Below are 26364 nucleotides of genomic sequence, written 5' to 3'. Positions count from 1 at the left end.
TAGGAAGCACCAGGAATCTCTCCCCTCACCTAGACAAAAAAAATATTGGCAGAAACTGTCTGATGTAACTATTTTGGAACTCTGAAGTCTGTTGAAAGCTTGTAACTTCCAGGGGAAGACTTGTATGGTAAGTTGTAGTTATTTTCAATCAATTTCAGCTCTAAGCACAGTAGCAGCTACCCGTCCCATACCCCAGGCCACTTGATAGGCAGCTGTGCATGTGTTCCTTAAGGAGCTTGCACACCACTTGCAGGAGCCAGGGCAAAAATGACCCGGTTCTCCAAATATCAGGGATCTGTGTTCTGTTTATAATTGCTGCTTCCGATTAAAGAGGCAGCAGCCACTGTTGTGGCACCTCCCACATTGTTGCAAGCCCCACCCCCTCTGGCTGAAGTGAACTCCAGGGGATTGAAGTGGCCAGTGCCCTTCCTCCCACTCCTTCATTTTTCATTTTTTCCCCTTTTGGAAGCCAGATATTAAAAACTAGGACATTAAAAACAGCTGCATATACAGGAAAAATTAGAAAGTGACTGCTCATCCCTAAGGAAGGGCTCAGAAAAGACCTGAGAAGACCTTAAGTTTACACATCAGGCTTATCCTTAGCAGAGAGACAGCCTACAACAATCAAAAAAAAAAAAAAAAAACTAACAAAAACCCCTGGGAAAGGGGGAGAATCTGATTTCCAGAGTTACCACATTATTAGATTCAAATGTCCCGTGTTCAACAAAAACTCACAGGGTATACAAAGAAACAGGGAAGTATGACCCATTCAAAGGAAAAATTTAAGTCAACAGACTGTGCCTGAAAAAGACATAATGGCACATATGCTAGACAAATCTTTAAAACATCTGTCTTAAAGATGCTCAAAGAACTAAAGGAAGAGGTGGAGAAAGTAAAAGAAAATGATGTCTGAACAAAATGGAAATATCAATAAAGAGATAGAAACCTAAAAAGATACCAACAAGAAATTCTGGAGCTGAAAAGTACAGTAACTGAAATGAAAAATTCACCAGAGGGATTCAAAGGCAGATGTGAGCAGGTGGAAGAAAGAATCAGTGAACTTGAGATAGGATAATGGGTGTTATTGAGTCTGAGGAACAGAAAGAAAAAAGATTGAAGAAAAGCTAACAGAGCCTAAGGGACCTGTGGAATATCGTCTAGTGGACTAACATGCATCGTCAGAATTTCAGAAGGAGAAGAGAGAGAGAAGGGGGCAGAGAGAATATTTGAAGAAATAATGGCTGAAAACTTCCAAAATTTGATGAAAGACATGAATATAAACATCCAGGAAGCTCAGCAAATTGCAAGTAAGAGAAGCTCAGAGACCCACGCCAAGACACATTATGATCAAACTTTAAAAAGACAAAGGCAAAGAGGAAATCTTGAAAGCAGCAAGAGAGAAGTGAATCATTACATACAGGGGATCCTTGATGAGATTATAAGCAGATTCCTCATTAAGAACTTTGGAGGCCAGAAGGCAGTGGGCCAATATATTCAAAGTGCTAAAAGAAAAATTCTGTCAATCAGGAATCTTACATCTGGCAAAACTGTCTTTCAAAAGTGAGGGAGAAATTAAGACACTACCAGATGAACAAAAACTGAGGGATTTTGTGACCACTAGACCTGCCCTGCAAGAAATGCTCATGGGAGTCCTGCAGGTGAAATGAAAGGACACCAGGCAGTAACTCAAAGCCATGTGGAGAAATGAAGCTCTCAATAAAGGTAAATGCTTCAGCAGTTATAAAAGGTAGTAGTATTGTAGCAATGGTTTGTAACTGCACTTTTTGTTTTCTACATGATTTAAGAGACTAATACATTTAAAGAAAAAAATTATTAATGTAAAAGCTAATATTACTGTAACATGGATTTGTAACTCTAAATCTTGTTTTCTACATAATTTAAGAGACTGATGAATTTAAAAGAATAATTAGGGCACAGAATGTTCTGGGGCACACCATGTAAAAAGATATAATTTTGTGATATCAACCCTCAAAAGGGGTGGGGACAGAGCTGTAAAGGAGCAGAGTTTTTGTATGTTATTGAAGTTAAGCTTGTATAAATTCAAACTACAGTGTTCCAACATTTAGGATGTTTAATGTAATCTCAATGATAACCACAAAGAAATAGCTTTAGGATATATACAAAAGGAAATGAGAAAGAAATTTAAACATTTCACTACAAAAAATTAACTAAACATAAATGAAGACAGTAATGCAGGAAATAAGGGACAAAAAATCTCTAAGGCATATGAAACAAATAGCACAATGACAAAAGAAAGTCCCTCCAAATACATTGAATATAAAGTATTGGATTAAACACTCCAATCAAAGGACAGAGATTGGCAGAATGGATAAAAACACATGATCCAACTATATACTGTCTACAAGAGATTCTTTTCAGATCCAAAGACACAAACAGGTTGAAAATGAAAGGAAGGAAAAAATATTCCATGTAAATAGTAACCAAAAGAGAGCAGGTGTAGCTATAGTAATATCAGACAAAATAGACTGTAAATCAAAAAAGGTTACAAAAGACGAAGAAGGATAGTGTATTAAGAAAAAGTTCATTGCAGCAAGAACATATATCATTTATGTACCTAATGACAGACCACCAAAATACATGAAGCAAAAACTGGCAGAATTGAAGTGAAAAATAGACACTTGTACAATAATAGGTGGAAATGTCAGTTCACAATAATGGATAGAAAAAGCAGACAGAAAAGTAGCGAAATAGAGGACTTGAACAAAATAAGCCAAGTAGATCTAACACACTTATACAGAACACTCTGCCCAATAACAAAGAGAATACACATTCTTCTCATGCACAGGGGACATTTTCCAGGATAGCCATATGTTAGGCCACAAATTGTCTCAAAAGATTAAAAAAATAGATATCATACAAAGTATCTTTTCTGACCACAACAGGATGAAGTTAGAAATCAGTAGCAAAATAAAACTGGAATATTCACAAAATTGTGGAAATTAAGCAACATGCTTTTAAACAACTAATGGATCAAAGAAGAAATCACAAGGGAAACTAGAAAATACTTAGAGATGAATGAAAACAAAAACAGTATGCACTAAAACTTATGGGACATAGCAAAAGCAGTGCTAAGGGGGAAGGAAATTTATAGCTATAAACACTTAGATTAAAAAATAAGAAAGATTTCAAATCAACAACCTAAATTGACAACGTAAGGAACTAGAAAAAGAACAAACTAAACCCAAAACTTACAGAAAGAAGGAAATAATAAAGATAAGAAGAGAGATAAGTGAAATAGAGAAGAAAAACTGTAGCAGAAATCAACAAAACCAAAAATTCTTCAAAAAGATCAACACAATTGACAAACCTTAGTTAGATGGACTTAAAAAAAAAAAGACATAAACTATTAAAATCAGAAATGAAAGTAGGGACATTACTACCAATTCTACAGAAATAAAAAGAATGATAAGAGAGTACTAAAAACAGTTGTACACCAAAAAATTGGATTAACTAGACAAAATGAACAAATTTCTAGAAACCCAAAATCTGCTAAGACTAAATCACGAAGAAATAGAAAATTTGAATAGACCTGTAACTAGTGAGGAGATTGAATACGTAATCAGAAAACTCCCAAGACAGTAAAGCCCTGGACCTGATGTCTTCACTGGTAAGTTTTACTAAACACTTAAAGAAAAACTACTAATAATCTTTCTCAAATTTTTCCCAAAAATTGGAGAGAAAGGAACACTTCCTAAGTCATTCTATGTGGCCAGCATTACCTGATACCAAAACCAAAGATGCTACAAGAAAAGTCCAGCTCATTGTCCGTGAGGAACATTGATGAAAAAAATCCTCAAGAAAATAGTAGTAAACATAATTAAGCAGTATTTTTAAAGGATTATACACCAAGACCAAGTGAGATTTATTCCTGGAATGAAAGGATGGTTCGACATATAAAATCAGTCAATGTAATACACCACATCAACAGAATGAAGGGAAAAACCACGTTATCATCTCAGTCGATGCAGAAAAAGCGTTTGACGAAATGCAACACCTTTTCGTGATAAAAACACTCAACAAACTAGGAATAGAAGGAAACTACATCATCACAGTAAAATCCGTATGTGAAAAACCCACTGCTAATATCATACCTGATGGTGAAAGACTGAAAATTTTTCCTCAGAGATCAGGAACAAGGCAAGGATATCTGCTTTCACCACTTCTCTTCAATGCTGTAAGTTCTAGCCAAAGGATTAGGCAAGAAAAGAAATAAAGGACATCCAAATTAGAAGGAAGAAATCAAATTATCTCTGTTTGCAGATGATGTGGTCTTATGTGTAGAAAATTCTAAAGATTCCAGAAAAAACTGTTAGAAATAATAAATGAATTTAGCAAAGTAGCAGGATACAAAGTCAACATGTAAAAATCAGTTAAGTTTCTGTACATGAACCATGAACAATCTGACAAGGAAATTACAAAAATAATTCCATCAAAAAGCCTAAAATAGTTAGGAATTGACAAAGGAGATGAAATATTTGTACAATGAAAACTGCAAAACATTGCTGGAAGAAATTTAAAAGATGTAAATAAATGGAAAAAGATCCCATGATCATGGATTGGAAGACTTAATATTGTTAAAATGTCAATACTACCCAAAGCAATCAACAGATTGAGTGTAAACCCTATCAATCCCAATGATGTTTTTTTACAGAAATAGAAAAACCCATCCTGAAATTCATATGGAATCTCAAAGGACCCCAAACAGCCAAAAAAATTCTTGAAAAAACAAAATTGGAAGCCTCATACTTCCCAGTTTCAAAACTTACTACATAGCTACATTAATCAAAACAGTGTGGTTCTGGCATAAAGATAGACATATAGACCAATGGAATAGAATGGAAAGCCCAATAATAAACCCTCACATATATGGTCAAATGCTTTTTGACCACAGTGCCAAAGCTGTTCAATGGAGAAAGGACAGTACAGTCTTTCCAACAAATGGTGCTGGGAAAACTGTATATCCCCATGTAAAAGAATGAAGTTGGACCCTTATCTAACACCATATACAAAAATTAACTCAAAATAGATCAAGGACCTAAATGTAAGACTTGGAATAATAAACTATTAGAAACAAGGACAAAAGTGTCACAATGTTGGATTTGGCAATGATTTCTTAGATATGACATGACAAGCCTGAGTAAAAAAACAGAATAGGCAAATTGGACTTCTTGAAAATTAAAAAATTTTGTACATCACAAGCCACTATCAATAGAGTAAAAAGGCTACCCCCCACCAATGGAACAAAATATTTGCAAAGCATATATTTGATAAGCTATTAATATCCAGAATATATAGAGAACTCCTAAAAGTCAACATGGTAGTCTAGGGGGTAAGATTCAGCTCTCTCACCTCCACAGCCCGGGTTCGTTTCCCATTAAAGGAACCATAACACCCGTCTGTCGATTGTCATACTGTGGCGACTGCATGTTGCTATGATGCTGAAAGCTATACCACCAGTATTTCAAATACCAGCAGGGTCACCCATGGTGGACAGGATTTAGCAGAGTTTCCAGACAAAGACACACTAGGAAGAAGGATCTGGCCACCCACTTCAGAAAAAATTGGCCACGAAAACCCTATGAATAGCAGTGGAGCATTGTCTGATATAATGCCTGAAGGTGAGAGGATGGCACAAAAAGACCGGGCAAGGTTCCACTCTACTGGACACAGGGTTGCTAGGAATTGCAGAGTCCACTTGACAATGCTAACAACAACAAAAAATCCAAGAACTCTATTAAAAAATGGGCCAAAAGGGCCGGCCCAGTGGCGCAAGCGGTTAAGTGCGCGTGCTCTGCTGCGGCGGTCCAGGGTTTGCTGGTTTGGATCCCAGGCGCACACCGACACACCACTTGGTTAAGCCATGCTGTGGCAGCATCCCATATGAAGTGGAGGAAGATGGGCACGGATGTTAGCCCAGGGCCAGTCTTCCTCAGCAAAAAAAAGAGGAGGATTGGCAGATGTTAGCACAGGGCTGATCTCCTCACACACACACACAAAAAAAAAAAAAATGGGCAAAGGACTTAAATAGATATTTCTCCAATGAAGATATATGGATGTCTAACAAGCACATAAAAAGATGCTCAACATCACTAATCATTAGGGAAATACAAATCAAAACTACGAAATACCACCTCACACCCAGTAAGATAGCTACTATCAAAAAGCAGAAAACAAATGTTAATGAGGATGTGGAGAAATTGGAACTCTTTTGCACTATTGGTGGGAATATAAAATAGTATAGCCACTATGGAGACAGTATGGCAGTTCCTCAAAAAATTAAAAATAGAATTACCATATAATCCAGCAATTCCAACTCTGGGTATATGCCCAGAAGAATTGAAAGCAGAGTCTTGAAGATATATTTGTACACCTATGTTCATAGCAGCATTATTCACAATTGCTAAAATGTGAAAGCAACCCAAGAGTCCATCGAGAGATGAATGGTTAAGCAAAGTGTGGCATATACATACAATGAAATATTAATTCAGCCATTAAAAGGTGGGAATTCTGATATGATACAATATGGATGCACTTTGAAGATGCTGTTCTCAGTGAAATAAGCCAGTTATAAAAAGACAAATAGTGTATGATTCCATTTATATGCAGTACTTAGTCAAAATCACAGACATAAAGTATAATGGTGGTTGCCTGGGGCTGCAGGGGGAATAGATAATGGGGAGTTATTGTTTAATGGATATAGAGTTTCAGTTTTACAAGATGACAAGAGTCATGGGGATGTATCGTGGTGATGGTTGCACAACAACGTGAGTGTATTTAATACCATTGAATTGTAAACTTAAAAATGGTTAAGATGGTAAATTTTATGTTATGTGTATTTTATCACAAAGAAAATGCAAAAAGAAGCAGTGAGTATCCTGGAAGGCTGTTGATAAAATTCAATATACATTCCTTATCAAAACCCTTTTAAAACTAGTAATATAGTATAAACTAGTAATGTAATTAGTAATGTAAGGCTTTCTCTTAAAATAATAAAGACTTAGAGTGAGTGTTCCTTGAGAGTCCCTGAAGGCAAGGACAAAATCCTCAGTGATACCTCCAGTGTAACCAGCTGTGCCTTTTGAATGGAAATATTCAGTAAGCAGTTGTTGAATGAACTAAATTTGTACTCTAGACCTGCTGCCAACATTATATTGACTGCAACAGTAAAAGTACTCCCATTAAAATTAGGATATGTAGTATCATCAATATTTAACATTGTTCTAGAATTTCTGGCTAAAGTATTAACATGAAAATAATATTTAACCATTGGGTAGGAGAAACAAAACTATCTCTATTTGTAAGCAATACATTGTTATATACCTAAAAAAAACTCTAGAGAATAAACTGAAAAATATTTTTAGTAGCTGAGACAGTTTAGCAAAATGAATACAGTCATGCATTGCTTAATAACGGGGATACAGTTTTAGGTATGCATCATTAGGCGATTTCCTCATTGTGGAAACATCATAGAGTGTACTGAGGGGAGCAAAATTGGCCACCCCAAAATGGTCTCTTTAACATGAGGATTACTTCAGGCTGATTATTCTTAAGAAGCAAAAGACTCAGAAAGTTTCTCTTGTTACCTCCCCCTTAACTGCCTAAAAGAATTCAAATAAAAAGAAACCTGTCTCAGGAAGCCAGCTACCCCTTAGCATGACATGAACCAGGTGGTAGACAGGGAGGAACCTAGGAAAGCTTGTTTGTTGGGCTCCCCTCTGTGTTCTGTTTCTGTGTGATCAAACACCTGTTTTCCAGACCTTTGCTCCTTTTCACCTACCTGTGAATTGCCTTTCTTCCCTTTGAAGTCCCTGACTCTCCCCACCCCCAACATCTTTTGTCTTGAGCTGAGGACGGTATTTGAGGTAAGGGTTTTGACAAGTTAACTTGGTTTTCCTGGGTTTCTTTCATATATGCATGTTGTTAAACTTTTGTTTGTTTTTTTCCTGTTAATCTGTCTTATGTCAGTTTAATTCTTAGGCCAGCCAAATGAACCTAGAAGGGTAGAGGAAAATTTCTTCCTCCACTACTGTACTTATACAAACCTAGATGATAGAGCCTACTACACACCTCGACTACATGGTACTAATCTTATGGGACCACAGTTGTCTGTGCAGTCTGTCGTTGACTGAAATGTCGTTATGTGGCACATGACTATAAATACAACATAAAACCAAATCAAACTAGAAGGCTTAGGGGAAAAAAGGGGTTAGTGATGAAGGGGAAGACTTGTCTATTGATCATGAAAATGTTCTTCTCTGTGAGAATTAGTTCGTGTTTTTGGCTGCGAATAATACCCTAATTCATCCAGCTTAAAATTATTTTTAAGAGTTATCTCTTGTGATTAAAAAGTCACACAAAGAGGGAGGCTCCTGGTTTAACTCCATGGCTTAGCAGCAGATGGGACCTCAAGTTCCTTCCATCTGTCCGTGCTGCCTGCCTCACTCAGCCTTGCTGGCTGCAGGACGGACCCTCTGATCTGCAGATCCAGCAGTGTCCAGTGGAAGAAGATCCTCCTGGGCAAGGTACATCATATTTTTGGCCTTCAGCTTTTGAATCTGTAAGATGGGCATAAGTAATATCTATCTCATAGTATTGCTATAGGGCTTAAGTACTGGTTTTCTTCCTCACTTCCTACACTGTGGTACTTTGTCACAGTCAGGCTGTCAGAATGCTCTTCCAAAAAGACAGTCTGTTCTTATTTATCTTGGAGTTTCACTTTCCCTCACCTATTTGTTTTATCTCCATTTCATTTTGTGAACCATATTCTGACAGAGAGTGAGATTTGAGGTCTTTCTCTTGGCCATTTGTTTTGTTTCTGAATCTTTTTTCTCCTCTATGCGTCAGTTTAAAAGGTTCTTTTTTGTTCAGTCTGTACACCAAGCTTGAGCTCCATGGGGCTTTATTTTACCTGATTCCATTCTATGTTTGTTTCTGGTGATAGCCCCACTTTCTAATTTTGTTCTCTAGAATTAATCATACTGGCTTGCTTTGGAACCTTTGAAATCTTTGTTCTCATCATGCTTACTTGTGATTATGGAGTTGAAATTTTGATTTTAAGATGCATTGGAGTCCAGAGTCATGTGCCATAGAGTCCTGTGTACATTTTGGGGAACAGTTCTGAAATGATGTCTCTCAAGTCTGTGGACACGTTCCTGTTCTTAACCGGCCTTCTCGCTGTGGTTTTCACACGTTCAATGAAGTCTCCCTCCTTGCACTTCCCTAAATGAGTCAGAACTGAGTCCATCTCTTCTCAGTTTCTCTTCTCTGTGAGAGTCTGAATGGTCAGCCAGCTGAGTATCTGGTCAAGAGTTCTGCTTTTAGCCAAATGAGCAGAAGTCTAGCAAATGTCTGGGTTGCATACATCCTCTGTACAAGCTGGTGCCTCCCTCTGGCTGGGGAGCCTTTCAGTGCTCACCACTAGAGTACAGCCTCTCTTCCTCAACCACAAGCTTTCCAGCATGTTCTATCCCTGTGGTTGCTGAGTTTTTTCTCTTAAGGGTTCATGTTTTTGACAAGTACCTAATTTATCCACCTCCTATCTGTTCTGTTTCTTTTATATTCCAAATGCCTTTTCATCTCTGTTTTCAAATATTTCAGTCTCGTCCTCTCAATTCCCAGAAATATCCATGAGTTATGACCATTAACATAGAAGTACCAATTGGACACGCTTTCCAGTGTTTATCATTATTCTCCAGTGTGAGTGGCCACGCTCCATGGATGTTACAGATATAGCCCAAGGCACATCTCTGTTACAAAGACCACAGCCCCCACCATCACCTATGACAAGGAGCTGGGGTCATCCCTTCGAACACCTCTGACCTTGCAAGCAATAGGTGGGGCTGGCACACGCTTGCTGCACTGGGGAAGGTGGTTCCTCCTGTCATATCAGAAACAAGTGTGTCTCAGGAAACTGCCAGGCGTGCCCAGCACAATATGGCAGAGACAAAGTCCAGATCAAAATCACCATTCATCCCTTCTTCAGTCATTCATCTCACATATTTATGGAACATCTTTCAGATGCCAGGTGCTGTTCTGGGCTCTGAGGGTTCTAAGATGAATGATATCCTATCCTCATGTACAGAAAATTATACTACACTGAGGTACACCGATATGTGTACACTGTTCTGGATGCCAAGAGGACAGGGCACCTAATCCAGCCAGGAAGGCTGTGAGATGTAGCTTCCTGGAGGTGGTGGCTCTGAGCTGAGACTTGAAAGATAAATGAGAATTAGCCAGACAAGAGGCCAGGGAGGAGGGTGGTATGGAGAAGGAGAGGGGCATTCCAGGAGGAGGATCTGCATGTTGAAAGCCTAGGAGATGCTTTCTGGTGAGGGTTGGGGCAGAGTTGAACAGCATACAAGCAAATGGGTTGTTGTTGGAGATAAAGAATAAGGCAGGGCAGTAAGAAATAAGACTTTGAAGTAGGTAAGAGCCTGATTATGGAGGGCCTTTTATCCCTCATAAGGGAACTTAGCTTCTAGTCCCGTGAGTGAACGGGTGGATATGGTGACACCAACCAAACGTGGGAAGGACTATAGGAAGGCCAAGTCATGGGTGGAAAGGATGAGTTCCATGAATGCTGTAATGTGTTTGAGATCCCTACTTAAACCTTGAGAAGCAGCCTGGGCTGGAGGAGATGGATGTAGGAAGTCAGGATATGGACTGTGATTAAACTGGAAGAAGGCAGGCAGCATGTAGAGTGAAACAGCACCAAAATCCACTTGAGCTCACTCCGAGCGGGGCTAATTGTAGACACGCCAAACCTAACAGAATAGGAGCCTTGTTGGGAATTGGGGCAGCCTAGGGTTGGTGACCTTTCCATCTCTCATGGGCCACAAGATCTTTCTCAGGCCGCCTCTGCCTCTCCCTGCATTTCCACTCCAGTCTCTGCTGCCAATCAGATTCTTCTGCATCCCTCCAAGAAAAGATTGATCCAGCTCATCTACTCACAGGTTACTGACGCGTCAGCTGAGTTGAGTGGTGGCAGGGTCATTGTTGAGAAAGCGTGGCTGCCGGGCCATCCTTTGGCATAGGTGAGAGAGTTACACTTAGGAGGAGCTGTTGTCAATTGACATCATTAACACATTCTTACCAATCTTTGCTGAATCTAGTTTCCTCTCAAATCATGCAAAGACTCTCAATGAGAAAAGAGATGTTGGCATTAAGGAATGCATTGACTTCAACTCTCTGGAGATACCATGTGCTAGGGAAGAGTGCAGCCCAGCTTGAGAAGCCTGCATCAAGCCTGTCGTCCTTGGATGGCACTCAGAATGTAGGCCCAGTATGTCACCTGTATTTTCTCATTCTCCCATCCTTCTCTAGCCTGAACTTCTTCCCCCATTCTATTGCCCTGTTGTGAGACACATCATAGTGGAAATAACCTGGCTTCCCAGTACACTACTGGGTTCAAATCCTAGTGCTGCCAAATAACAGCTCTGTGACCTTGGCAAGTTACTTCATCTTGCTGAGCCTCAGTGTCTTCAAGAATACGTACACAATGTCATACTATCTGAGGGTTCTGGATCCAATTACAATGCGTGTGTGTTGTGGTGGGGGTTCCCCACAGCAACCAGCAATTCCCCGACACCAGCTGGGTGTCCTGCAATTCAACTCAATTCTGACACTATCTGCCTGGAGATAGCGTCAGATCCCACAGGTTAAGGGCTCAGTCTCACAAGACTGACCCAAGCCCCACTTCAAATACCAACTGCAAGTCCGGGTTGTCACCTGTGCTTCTGACCCACCGGCTATAGATTGGGGAGTCCAATGATTTCCTCCTTGGGTTCGATTAATTTGCTAGAGCAGCTCTCAGAACTGAGAGAAACATTTTCCTTACTAGATTACTGGTTTATTATAAAAGGATATAACTCAGTAATAGCCAGATGGAAGAGATACATAGGACAAGGTATGGGGAAGGGGCATGGAGCTTCCATGCCCTCTCCAGGAGCCACTTTCCCCAAATCTTCACATGTTAGCCAACGTGGAAACTCTGAACCTCCATCCTTTTGGGTTTTTATGGAGGCTTCATTTCATAGGCAAGATTGAGTAAATCATTGACCATTGGTGGCTGATTCACCTCCAGCCCCTCTCCCCTGGGGGGCAGGGCAGGGAAAGTGTCAGTCCCACTCCTCTAGTCACATGGTTGATTCTCCTGGCAGCCAGCCCCCATCCTTAGGTGTGGTCCAAAAGTCACCTTATTAACGTAATAAGAGACAACTTTATGGCTCTCATCACAGGAAATTACAAGAGTTTTAGGAAGAGCTCTGTGCCAGAAATGGGGACAAAGACCAAATATATATTTCTTATTATGAATCACAATATCACACTAGCCCATTCCCATCCCTTTTCTGTCCCCATACCATCCCATACCCAGGTAATATGAATGCAGTACAGATTGGCATCATAGATAACGCTGAGGAAACAACATGCAGCTGTGTGGCTGCCATTGTTTTACTCACCTCTCCTGATCCTTTTCTCTTTGCCTACTTGAGAAACAGTCTTCCTGTAACTCCAGCTTCTTCATGGAAGGCTCTGTATATTTCCTTTCTCTAAGTGAACCATATACCATAAACCTTAAGAATTGAAGAGCTAGTTCTCTTATCCTGTGTTCCACCCCTGTTGGGTAAGGGGATGGAGCTGGTGGCCCCTTGGCTCCTGGCTATTGCTTTTATATACTTCTGCCCCTGTGCATAAAGTCCTTACCATGTTGAATCCCTTACAGGTTGGCTCTGTCACTCTTTGTCACTATTTTGCTACCATCTGTGGTCATCTCTTCTTTGGCGATTTTGGAATCTATCTGCTCAAATAACCTATCACCCTCTTTCACTCAGCATCGAGGCTGTCTGCCATGAGCACTCTGTTCCTCCTTCCCACACGACTGTGGCTCCCTGTCCTTCTTCTCAAGGTTCTCTCTGCCCATTGGACACAACGTATCAGGTTCCCTCCTATGCACCAGGCTCTTGGCTAGGTAGTGGGGTCCAAATGTGGAACCAGATCTTATAAAGGTCCCTGCCCTCACTGACTTTATATTCTCCCCTCGAAATCCTCTCTCTTCCTGTACATCTGTCCCTACACCCTATAAACATGCTCAGGCATTTCCCATCTTTAACAATACATCTTCCTTTGCCTCGCATCCCTTTAGCTACCAGCTATCCACTTTGTCCAGTCTTCACCCCTTCCCTGGAGTAGCTTTTTGCCCACTGCAATTGGAGTTTTGTACCTACCACTGTACTAAAACTATTGAGTAAAGGCATAAAAATCCCAAATGCCACATCCATTGAAAATGTGCAGTTCTTATTTTGACCTCTCTTCCACCTTGTGGAGTACCAATCACATCTTTCTTCTTAAAAATTCTCCTTTCCTTTTGCTGCCATACCACAACTCTTACTGCGGTATTTTCACTGTTTCTTCCCAGTCTCCTTTGCATTCTTCTCATCTACCTTAAAAATTTTGTGTTCTTTTCTCATCTTGAATGTTATCTTTCTCACAATTCTCTCCTCAGCCATTGTCTTTTCTCCCTCCCTGCACACCTCCTACATGGTTTTAACCACACCCGTGTCTTTGTTACCGCTTCTACACAAAGGGCTCCTGGGGCTGCCTCGGTTCCAGTAGGCCCAGCGTAGAATTTCCATCAGCCCTCCCTTCTCCTGTGCCCCTCTCTTGCTTGGTGGGCCCCCTTATCAAAACCAGAAGCTAGGGTCTTTTCTCTTTAGACCTCTTCTCCATCTTCCAGCATTCCATGTCGAGTTGGTCCCCAGGTCCTTTGGCTATACCTCCTGACTACCTCTCCCATTCTCTCCTCCCCATTTCTTCTCTCATATTCAAATTCTTTTCTCATATCATGTCTTCCCTGGATAATTATAATGGCCTCTTTTTAAAATATCTTTTTTTGTGTGTGAGGAAGATCAGCCCTGAGCTAACATCCATGCCAATCCTCCCCTTTTCACTGAGGAAGATTGGTGCTGGGCTAACATCCTTGCCCATCTTCCTCCACTTTATGTGGGACACCGCCACAGCGTGGCCTGACAAACGGTGCGTCGGTGCATGCCTGGGATCCAAACCTGGGCGCCAGCAGCGGAGCGCGCACACTTAACCACTACGCCATGGGGCTGGCCCTAAAATATCTTTAACTTTTTATTTGTATGAACTATAAAGGGGTCCAGAGATAAATAAAACATAATTTCTGCCCTTGAGAAACTCACGGTCATGGCTCGTCATAGGCTTGTAGATAAACATGTCTCAAGGCAGCAAGAAGATGTGCCAGTAGAGGCAGGTGCCGTCTGTCGGGCCACACGGGGGCCAGATGCGGTGATGGTGATAAAGGTGGCATCTGTGGCTGACTGCTTCCACTGACACCCTGGAGTGCCTCTCTGGCCTTATGTTTCTGTTCTACATTCTCTCCTTCAGCACATTTGTAGATTTCCAAGATCTGACTTATGTCAGCTTTAGAGGTTTGAGACAACTTGCACACCTTGGTGGGTGTCTTACCAGGAATCAGATCTTTATTCAGTTAAACTGTGGCAGAGAGGAATTTGCAAAAAAAAAGACCCTACACATTTATACAGGGATGACTTCTCTGACACTCTGAGTATCTCCCTGTGTTAAATGAGGCCTAACTCAGACTTGAGTCCACTCACAAAATTAGCTTGGCCCAGGAAACACCCAAAGCTCCTGGTTTCTTTCTTTAATTCTTTATTTATATGCTCAGTATTCTCTAGTATTATCAACATGATCAGAGTAACAAGATCTAAAAAATTGGCTCCAAAGCAGCAGCACTGATATTTCTACCCATTAAAATGAGAGTTGGGGCTAGATTTGGGGCAGGGTGACCAGCCTGTTCCCTCCCATTGATACCGAACCAAGTGGGCTCGCCCCCGGTGAGTTAAATAAGACTCTACACCAGTGGAAGTTGTCTCACAAGGTAAAATGTATTTGCAGAAAATAGGAGGCCATAAGGAATCATTTCCAAAGTCATGGCACCCCTGAACAAAGGGAAGCAAGAACTTTTATTTCGGTTGGAGAATGAATATTCAAAAGGGAGAGGTGGGTATTTGCTTGCACAGGCTCAGTTGGAAAACACTTCCACATAACACTGCAGGTTACAGTAATGAGGCTTAATCTCCTCCTGAAGAGATCTTCGTAGTAAAATTAAGGCAAAGTCATGGGCATAGCTCTTGTAGGGAGGCTTGGTTAGCTTCAGGGTGGTTGCTGGTTGTGTCTTCTTAACATAAAAACAGTTAACCGCTTCCAAACCCACCCTTGAGTTCCTCGGGGCACTAGTTGGTGACACCATCACCCATGAGCCCTCTGGACCCCCATGTCCTGCACCCTGGCCTGATGCTGGAGAGCTAGCCTGCATGTAATAGCCTCACCCTGGAAAAGAGAATCTCCTCCAGCAGCATCAAGGGGAAACAGACTTCATAGACCCAGCAACCCACCGTAGGAGAGGAAAAACTAATCCTCCACCCTCTAGGTCCTTCTGGCTGGTCTAAGAATTAGATTGACATGAGACAGAACAACAGGAGAAAATCAAAGTTTAATAACATGTATACATGGGAGAAACCCAGAAAAACTGAGTAGCTCACCAAAATGGCCAAAGCCACCACCTTAAATACCATTTTCAGCTAAAGACAAAGGGGGATGTTGGGATGTTGGGCGTAGTGGTTTGGGACTTCACAGGGGAGGAGGGCAATTTACATGGAGATGGGAAAGCAAATGTTTGACAAACAAATGTTTGCTGGGCCATCTATAGACAATGGGACCTAAAAGAGATCTTTTGATAAAATGGCCCTTGCAACATGCCTTCCTGTCTACCACACCTGGAATAATCTACAGTGATATCTCCTTCCTGGGAGAGGCCCTTCTGTCTTCAATTCTTTTAGGCAGTTAGGGGGAAGGTCAGAGTTTCATTCAGAATCTTTTGTCTTTATAAATAATCAAGCCGGGGCCGGCCCCATGGCTTAGTGGTTAAGTGCGCGTGCTCCGCTACTGGCGGCCCGGGTTCGGATCCCGGGCGTGCACCGATACACCGCTTGTCCGGCCATGCTGAGGCCGTGTCCCACATACAGCAACTAGAAGGATGTGCAGCTATGACATACAACTATCTACTGGGGCTTTGGGGGAAAAAAATAAAATAAATAAAAAATAAATAAATAAATAATCAAACCAAAGAGACACATTTTGGGGTGGCAAATTCTGATCCCCCACACCGCTCTGCTGGTATCTGCTCCGTAGGTTGTTTGTCTGTCTTTGAACTTGGGCTCACCTGGATCACAGATAATCTCCACCCTGATAAAATGTAAGCCAGCAGGTGGGAATGGAAACAGTACTTTAGAAATGTTCTTCAGCAAACTGTGTTCCCGGAGGGCTTGTGGAGCAGCCGGTGACCGTTCTGGCTGAGAGTCAGGAACCCAGGTCCTTTTCCCAGCTCTTCCACAGTTAGCTGTGAATTGACTTCCCTTATGGGGTCCTGGGTTTTCTTGACTCTAGAGTGTACATGGCCCTCTCAGTTGGAGATTTCTCTGGCACACGCTGCCCCAGCTGTTCGCAGAGCTGCCTTGAATTATCATTCAGGCTTCGGTCAGCGACATCCACGCCGCTGCCCTGTACCAGGCCTGATCCTGTTAAGTCCTTGCTGTCACTTAGCCCCCCTCGTGATTTTGTATGTGTCCTGTCAGTTGTCTGCACCCCAGGAAAGCAGAAGCTCCACGAAGCCTAGGACCTGTGTGTCACTCTTGTTTGTCCCTGATCCCAAGTGTCCACTGTGTCGGGTGTGTTGGCCCTTGAGTCAGGGGTCAGGGGTGGACTCCACGGCCCCTGCAGCCTGGCTGTGCTCTGGGTGTGGCAGGCAGTGGGTTTTTTCTGCTGTTCTCACACAGACTGTCTGTCTTTCAGGAACCCAGCAGCTGGGGCTGCCATATTACAGTGACCCTGGAGGACTGGGTGTGAATCCTGCTGGGAATCCCATGGCGATGGCTTTCCAGGTCCAACCCAGCTCACCGCAGGGAAGCACAGCCTACCCACCACCCCCTTCCTACTGCAACACTCCCCCACCCCCATATGAACAGGTGGTGAAGGCCAAGTAGCAGGGGTGCTGCCTGACGCCAGCCTGTGTGACACTCACCAGGGAGACAGAGAGAGGCTCTTTGACTCCGCCTTCCCTGTCCCCATCAATATTCGCTTCCAGGAATGGTCTTCTGAGCCACTGAGGGCAAATTCCTCTTTGATCTCCTCAAAGCAAGCACAGCTCCCTGTCAAGTTTTCTGTGGAGGACCAATATTTGAATGCACCCCATGTCTCCTCTGTTGCTTCTGTTTCTTATTTAATCTGTGCTCTGGCAGAGTGTGGACAGTCCCTGAGGGTCAACTCCTTAGAGTGGCGTGCCCAGATCCTTAGGAGAGAGACCAAGAGGAGGCAGGGTAGAGCCGGTGTGTGCGGGTGAGCACAGTGAGAGCAGGGAGGGGGTCAGATGCCCCACCCAGGCGAGCTTCCTCCCACTAGATGGAAAGCCCCACACACAGCAGGCAGCTTGGTGGACAGGCTCCACGGGGTCAGCTGTTTGAGCCTGTGGTCCTGTCAGTCTTCCTCTTCAAGAAGCTGTTAGAGAGACATTCGGTGGAGAGAAGCCTCTTAGCCCTTTTCTGTCTTCACTCACTTACTAAAGAGGAGAGAGGCTACCCTTCTGCACAGCCAGGGTGAGAGAGCGCTGTTCATGGCTTTCCCTTCACGTGGATGAGGATTCAGAATCAGGCCAAGTTGGATGTTTCTGGCTCTCTGAAAATCACTAAGGAAATTTATTTAAATTCATGGGAAATCGCTCCCTGCCCCAAACTGAGACACTGCATTTTATGAGCTCTTGGTCAGTCATGGGGAAAAAAACTGTTTCCCCCTTTTTAATGCATTTGTGGAAGCTCGTGTAGAGTTCTGTCCTTCCAGGTCAGGCTCGAGCGTGTCTTCCCTGGACATCAGCAGCTCCCTGGTCTTTGACCAGGACCAGAGGTCTCCAGTCTCTTCCCCGAGGCAGCTCTGGTGCTGGATTTTGATGAGCACTTTCAAAGCAGAAAGGCTCATTTGGCTGGGAAGTCCCATCATCCCTGAGAAAGAGGTGTCCCTGCAGGGCGTCAAGTCTGGGCCGGGCTGGGGCCTTGGTTTGTTTGATCTCAGCAGGTATGTGTTGGGCTCTGAAGAGGAGCAGCTTGCTGAGAAAAAGACAGGAAAGCTAAATCCCAGGACTGCAGGTAAATCTCTTCAAAAAGTACTGAATTGATTTGACTGACAACTTAAACTTAGAATAAAGAAGACATGGGTGGAAATGTGCATGGTGGCTAAGAAACATATCTGACCCCAGGATCTTACAGGGAGTCACCGGGGTTGTTGACAGTGAGCAAGGGAGTCCTGTTCCTCTGAGTAGTGAGTAGTGCTGATAGTGTATTTACCCCAGACCAAGACCTGACGGGTCACGTGGAGGAGGGCAAAGCAGCATGGCCAAGACACACAGGTCCCTGTATGTGTAGTAGTGGGATGGGTGGGGTGGGGGGGTTAGTATTTTTAAATGAACTAATCCTAATTGGAGCCTCTTGAGGAATTGTTACTCTTTGAACTTGAGCATCCGGACATCTCACTGGATGAGATGCCCAGACTAGAGCCTCAGTATCCCTGCTCTGCTGAGATATCTATATATGGGGTAGGTGTGAGGAATCAGGATGGGGCCGCAGTGACCACTCAGACCTACCTTCTTCTAAGGATGGAGAATCTGGGAGCCTCCTGGGGAATTCCATGGGAGATGCTTGGAGCCACATGAACACTCTTGGAAACACAGTTTGTGCACACAGATGCTGCTGCTGGTGTCTCTGAGCGCCCTCCTGTGACTTCTGACTCCTGTCCCTAACTGCGGTGCCTCCCAACACTCAGGCCCTTGATTCAGATGAGACGACAAAGCACAACATTTGCTGTTTACAACCAAGGACAACTACATGGGCCCAAAAATTTCTCTTCCTGCAGGTCATTTTTTTTGCATTTTTAACTTCAAATTTTCCCTTTACTTGTTTTAATAAAGAAGAACACTAAGAGCTGCCCCTGGAAGTGGATCGGGGTGCTGCTGGTGGCCCCCAAATATCCCTGACTATATGTCATTTGTCTTTTTGATGGCGAATGATCTTAAGAGACTGAATGATTTAGGTAGCACTCCACAATTTTATCTTCCCATGTTTGTGTAAGATAAATTTTGTTTTCCCTCGCACCTGGGTGAGACCTGGTGCAGTGAACACTGATACTGTGTGTGGAATTTCCACGTGTGGTGACGTTTCCCAGCCATTCTCATCTCCTCTATGCCCACCTCCTAGAGTGAATCTGGCTCCTGGTATGCTGGAGCCCTGTAGAGTCAGTGTTGGGAGTAGACTTGGAGCAGATCTGTGCATGTTTTTCCTCTGCAACACTTGGCTCATTTCTCTTCTGTTCTCTTTTGGTAGGGTCCTGTTTCCTATGTATGCAAAATAAAAATAAATTTGGGCATGTGCTTTGATTGTTTTACTGGGAAGTGGGAAAGAGGGTAGAGATGAAGTTTCTAATGAGCAAGGGTGTCTGTGGGCCATTAGTTCAGTTGGGTTAGGGGTAGGGGTGGAGTGGGGTGGGTGATACACCCAATCTCAGGAGAACCAGAAATTAGATGCTATGAAAGAGTATAAGGAACTTTTGATCACCAACACATTTAAAAAATCTAGCTAAGGAAGAAATTATCCAAAGTGGGTAGGAAGACAGAAGCATTAATTAGGTAAACTCACAGCTGATACTGATGTTAGTTAACCTGGGGCCTGGAGCTATCTTCTGTAGGTAGGTGACCCTTGACTGTAAAATCCAGCTCTGCCTGGTCAGAAACTATTTCTCTTACAGGATATGGCTGGTATAGTTAGGCTGCATTTAAATGAATCACTAATTGAAATATGTCTATAAAGAAGCATCTTATGATTTGCTGTCTTTAAACAGGACAGGAAATAAGCCAGAACAGGTCAATCAGCTTGCTCATGGTAAAGCAAAGCTAATCAGGACACCCCACCTGGTCAGCTTTCCCCAATAAGATAGAAGCAGGGTCATTTACAAGTCATAGGTCATGACTTGAGATGGCAAACTGAGTGCTCACTTTTATCTGTCCTTCCCAAATTTCACTGAACTTCAAGAAATCTATCAGCTCTCAAGGCAAAAAAGTACGAGAACAGAAGTTTGAGTAATTTCTGCAATAGAAGACAGCAGATAGGACTGATTGATGGAGAAAACAGATCTGAGAAGATGGAAGTTGAAAACGTGCAGAGAAGGCAGCTGGGAGGTGACAGCTGTCAGAGACACTCCACACTAAGGCCCAGCAGGTCCCAAGAGCAGGAGTGGGCCATGGGCACATGCCAGGTGATGGACGACCAGGTGTTCTACAGAACCGCTATGCCAGAGATGCCGTGCTCTCTGCCCCTGACCCCCACGTAAGCAGAGCAGCTGGCTGCAGGAATTAATGACCCTGAAGACCCCTTTCTCACAAAGGGAGCGCTCTGCGTGATAAGGTGCTGGGGGTGGGCTATTGGCATCATTTAATTTTAAAAAGTGGGTTAGGATACAGGTCAAGATGGCGGCGTAGGCAGACTCTGAACTCACCTCCTCCCGTGGACACAGCCAATTTACAACTACTCGTGGAAAAATTGCCCCTGAGACAGAACTGAAAACTGGATAAGAGGAACTCCTGCAACAACGGACAATCCTAACTGAGGTGGAAGAGGCAGAGACTCCCTTCTGGAGAGGAAAAACGCCGCCTTCATAAGCCGCCAGCGTCACGGCCGCCGGGAGCAGCTCACAGGTACGCACCCTCCCTGGAGGCGCGGGGTCCTGAGCCGGGGAGCGCCCCTGCTGTGGGCATTTTGTTGACCCAGCACAATCGACACCAGCGGCATAATATCTGACTGTGCCTGCTACTAAAGCATTGGGTAGCACCCCCAGAAAACCCGGTTCACAAAGATACTAAAACTGGCTCTTAAAGGGCCCGTGCACAAACTCACCCGTTCCACAAAGCATCCTAAAATCACCAGAAAGAAAGGTACACAGTGCTTCGGTGACAAGAGACTCACCTAATAGGCCCTGAGTGCATCTCGGTGAGGGGTGAGACCTCTCCAGGGACTGGGACATTGGCGGCGGCCATTGTTGTGGCCTGGTGTGAGCGTGCTGACACAGACGCCATTGGAGTTCTCCCTGAGACCTGCTAGCCCAGGGTCTGCTCCACCCGCTAGAACACTGATTTAATCCAGCTCAGCCAGGGCAGGCAGCCCACCCTAGAGACTGGCCCCACCCAACAACAAGCCCTCAGGCAACGTGTGGGCCTGCATAGATTGGTGACTGGATTCTCTGCAGCCTGGCAACTGAGCTGACTTGAGCGGGGCAGGGTGTGCACAAGGAGCGGGTGGAGAGTGTGGGGTGCTGGCAGAGTGTGTGGGGCTCCCGCCGTGGAGAGACTGGGTCCGCTTGGGGAGGTCGGGGTGCTCACATGGGGCAGGACTGTGTTGACTGTGTGTGTGGACCTGTGGGCAACAGGGCTTGTCAGCTGCAGAAGACTTGTGCTTCTCAAAGACCCACATAGGAGGTTTGCCCCACGTTCTAAAGCCTGAAACAATTGGGTGCTCCTGTGCCTGAGGGCAACCCCACCCAGCTGCAATCCTCAGAGAGCTGACAAGAGACCTAATAGGCTAGAGGTTTACAGCAATTGTAAGGCCCTGAGCCTAACAACCTGCCACACTGGGGGCCTACTCACTTAAAAGAAATACTGCAACACAAATGTGGTATTAGAACTTACAGCCAACTGTGCTGGGGCTCCCCACACCTGATAAAGAGACTGAAGGGCCCACAACAACTACAAGCAGCTGAGCATTACAACAGCTGGCCAGGAGCATAACTCAGCCTCCCTGGGTGCCTATAGGGAGAGCTAACAGGCCACAATAGAAGGACACACGTAGCCCACATAGGGGCCACCCCTGGAACATTGAGAACTGAGGGAAGCACACTGGAAGCCTCCTAAGGCATCACTTACATAAGGTCACCTATCCAAGAGCAGGAGACGTAGCTGACCCACCTAATACGTAGACACAAGCACAGGGAAAGAGGCAAAATGAGGAGGCAAAAGAATACATTCCAAGTAAGGGAACAGGACAAAACCCCAGAAAAGGAACTAAGTGAGACAGAAATGAGCAACCTACCCGACAGAGAGTTCAAACTAAGAATGTTAAGGATGCTCACTGATCTGGGGAGAAGAATAGATGAACTCAGTGAGAATGTCAACAAAGAAATGGAAGATATAAAAAAGAACCAATCAGAAATGAAGAATACAATACTGGAAATGAAAAATTCATTAGAGGGACTCAAAACCAGAGTAGAGGATACAGAAGAACATATCTGTGAGCTGGAAGAAAGACTAGAAGAAATTACCCAAGGTGAACAGGTAAAAGAGAAAAGAATTAAAAAGAGTGAGGACAGTCTAAGGGACCTCTGGGACAACATCAAGCGCACTAACATCCGTGTTATAGGTGTCCCGGAAGGAGAAGAGCGAGACAAGGGGGCAGAGAAACTATTTCAAGAAATAATAGATGAAAACTTCCCTAACCTAAGGAAGGAAACAGACATCCAAGTACAGGAAGCACAGAGAGCCCCAAACAAGATAAACCCAAAGAGGCCCACACCAAGACACATCATAATCAAAATGTCCAGAATTAAAGATACAGAATCCTAAAAGCCGCAAGAGAATGTCAAGTTACATACAAAGGAAACCCCATAAGGCTATCAGCTGACTTCTCAGCAGAAACCTTACAGGCTAGAAGAGAATGGCACGATATATTTAAAGTGCTAAAAGGAAAAAACTTACAGCCAAGAATACTCTACCCAGCAAGGTTATCGTTCAAAATGGAAGGAGAGATCAAAATTTTCCCAGATAAGCAAAAATTAAAGGAGTTTGTCACCAAGAAACCAGTGTTACAAGAAATGTTAAAGGGACTGATTTAAGGGGAAAAGAGAAGACCACAAATAGGAAAAATTATCTATTTCCACGATTAGAACGTAATGGATACAAATGCACAAAAAAGAGATTAGCTATGATATAAAAAACATAAAAGGAGGGAGGAGGGTAGTTAAAGAGTACAGCTTTCAGACAGAGGTCAAACTAAAGTGACCATCAATTCTGTATAGAAGAAGTAAGGAACAGAGAAGGACTACTAAAACACTGAGGGAAAAAAAAAAAAAAGTTAAAAAATGGCAGTAAGTACATACTTATCAATAGCTACTTTAAACGTCAATGGACTAAATGCCCCAATTAAAAGGCATAGGGTGGCTGACTGGATAAAAAAACAAGACCCATATATATGCTGCATACAAGAGACACACTTCAGACCTAAAGACACTCACAAACTGAAAGTGAAGGGATGGAAAAAGATACTCCACGCAAATGGCAATGAAACGAAAGCTGGGGTAGCAGTACTCATATCAGACAAAATAGACTTTAAAACAAAAACTGTAAAAAGAGACAAGGGCATTACATAATGATCAAGGGAACAATCCAACAAGAGGATATAACACTTGTAAATATCTACGCACCCAATGTAGGTGCACCTAATTATATAAAGCAATTATTAACAGACATAAAAACAGAAATAGACAGTAACACAATAATAGTAGGGGACTTTAACACTCCACTTACACCAATGGATAGATCATCCAAACGGAAGATCAATAAGGAAACATTGGCCTTAAACGACACACTAGAACAGATGGACCTAGTAGATATATACAGAGCATTCCATCCAAAAACCGAAGAATACACGTTCTTTTCAAATGCACATGGAACATTCTCCAGGATTGATCACATATTAGGCCACAAAACAAGTCTCCATAAATTTAAGAAGATTGAAATAATACCAAGCATCTTTTCTGACCACAACGGTATGAAACTAGAAATCAACTATAAGAAGAAAATCAGAAAAGCCACAAATACATGGAGATTAAACAAAATGCTACTGAACAACGACTGGGTTAACGAAGAAATCAAAGAAGAAATCAAAAAATACCTGGAGACAAATGAAAATGAAAATACGACATGCCAGAATTTATGGGATACAGCAAAAGCGGTTCTAAGAGGGAAGTTTATAGCAATACAGGACTATCTCAACAAACAAGAAAAATCTCAAATAAACATTCTAACAATGCACCTAAAGGAACTGGAAAAAGAAGAACAAACAAAGCCCAAAATCAGTAGAAGAAGGGAAATAATAAAAATCAGAGCAGAGATAAATGAAATGGAGACCAAAAAAACAATAGAAAAAATTAATAAAACCAAGAGCTGGTTCTTTGGAAAGATCAACAAAATAGACAAACCTTTAGCTAGACTCACCAAGAAAAAAAGAGAGAAAGCACAAATAAGTAAAATCAGAAATGAAAGAGGAGAGGTTACAACAGACACCTGGGAAATACAAAAGATTATAAGAGAATACTATGAAAAACTATATGCCAACCAATTCGACAATCTGGAAGAAATGGATAAATTCTTAGAATCATACAACCTTCCAAAACTGGATCAAGAAGAAGTAGAGAATTTGAATAGACCAATCACCAGTAAGGAGATCGAAACAGTAATCCAAAACCTCCCCAAAAATAAAAGTCCAGGACCAGACGGCTTCCCTGGTGAATTCTACCAAACATTCAAAGAAGACTTAATACCTATCCTTCTCAAACTTTTCCAAAAAATTGAGGGGGAAGCTCCTAACTCATTCTCTGAAGCCGACATTACCCTGATACCAAAACCAGACAAGGACAACACAAAAAAGAAAATTACAGGCCAATATCACTGATGAACATCGATGCGAAAATCCTCAACAAAATACTAGCAAATCGCATACAACAATACGTTAAAAAGATTATACACCATGATCAAGTGGGATTTATTCCAGGTATGCAGGGATGGTTTAACATTCGCAAATCAATCAACGTAATACACCACATTAATAAAATGAAGAACAAAAATCACATGATCATCTCAATAGATGCAGAGAAAGCATTTGACAAGATCCAGCATCCATTTATGATAAAAACTCTGAATAAAATGGGTATAGAAGGAAAGTACCTCAACATCATAAAGACCATATATGAGAAACCCACAGCTAATATCATCCTCAATGGTGAAAAACTGAAAGCTATCCCTCTAAGAACAGGAACCAGACAAGGATGCCCACTGTCGCCACTCCTATTTAACATAGTATTGGAAGTCCTAGCCAGAGCAATCAGGCAAGAGAAAGAAAGAAAAGGGATCCAGATTGGAAAGGAAGAAGTGAAACTGTCACTATTTGCAGATGACATGATTTTATATATAGAAAACCCTAAAGAATCCACCAGAAAACTTTTAGAAGTAATAAACGAATATGGTAAAGTTGCAGGATACAAAATCTACATACAAAAATCAGTTACATTTCTGTACACTAACAACGAAGTAGCAGAAAGAGAAATTAAAAATACCATCCCATTTACAATCGCAACAAAAAGAATTAAATACCTAGGAATAAACTTAACCAAAGAGGTGAAAGATCTGTACACCGAAAACTATAAAACATTTCTGAAAGAAATTGAAGAAGACACAGAGAAATGGAAAGATATTCCGTGCTCTTGGATTGGAAGAATTAACATAGTTAAGATGTCCATACTTCCTAAAGCCATCTATAGATTCAATGCAATCCCTATCAAAGTTCCAACAACATTTTTCACAGAAATAGAACAAAGAATTCTAAAATTTATATGGAACAACAAAAGACCCCGAATAGCTAAAGGAATCCTGAGAAAAAGAACAAAGCTGGAGGTATCACACTCCTGATTTCAAAATATACTACAAAGCTATAGTAACCAAAACAGCATGGCACTGGCACAAAAACAGACACACAGATCAATGGAATAGAATCGAAAGCCCAGAAATAAACCCACACATCTATGGACAGCTAATCTTTGACAAAGGAGCCAAGAACATACAATGGGGAAAAGAAAGTCTCTTCAACAAATGGTGTTGGGAAAACTGGATAGCCATATGCAAAAAAATGAAAGTAGACCCTTACCTTACACCAAACACAAAAATTAACTCCAAATGGATTAAAGACTTGAATGTAAGACCTGAAACTGTGAAACTTCTAGAAGAAAACATAGGCAGTACGCTCTTCGACATCGGTCTTAGCAACATCTTTTCAAACACCACATCTGACCGGGCAAGAGAAACAATAGAAAAAATAAACAAATGGGACTACATCAAACTAAAAAGCTTCTGCACAGCAAAGG

The 26364-nt window shown here is 42.5% G+C and overlaps 1 protein-coding gene across 3 annotated transcripts in view; it reads left to right on the top strand.

The window, feature by feature from the left end:
* The window catches only part of VOPP1 (VOPP1 WW domain binding protein), a 137917-nt gene that overhangs the window by 100832 nt on the left and 10721 nt on the right, over nucleotides 1-26364 (top strand). Inside the window, exons 5-6 of one of the 3 annotated variants that reach the window (XM_087434174.1) lie at nucleotides 16936-18278; nucleotides 18873-19555. The exons of 1 other annotated variant lie outside the window; for it this stretch is intronic. In XM_087434174.1, coding sequence (XP_087290300.1) covers nucleotides 16936-17126 — 191 coding nt within the window. In that variant the 3' untranslated portion in view covers nucleotides 17127-18278; nucleotides 18873-19555. Of the gene's footprint in view, nucleotides 1-16935; nucleotides 18279-18783; nucleotides 19556-26364 lie in introns of those variants that run through there. One more of the 3 variants, XM_014793666.2, reaches the window with a different exon arrangement.

Source organism: Ceratotherium simum, chromosome 1, assembly GCF_057802395.1.
Source record: "Ceratotherium simum simum isolate JZ-2026a chromosome 1, ASM5780239v1, whole genome shotgun sequence".
Taxonomy (NCBI): domain Eukaryota; kingdom Metazoa; phylum Chordata; class Mammalia; order Perissodactyla; family Rhinocerotidae; genus Ceratotherium; species Ceratotherium simum.
This window is presented reverse-complemented; position numbering and strand designations above follow the sequence as displayed.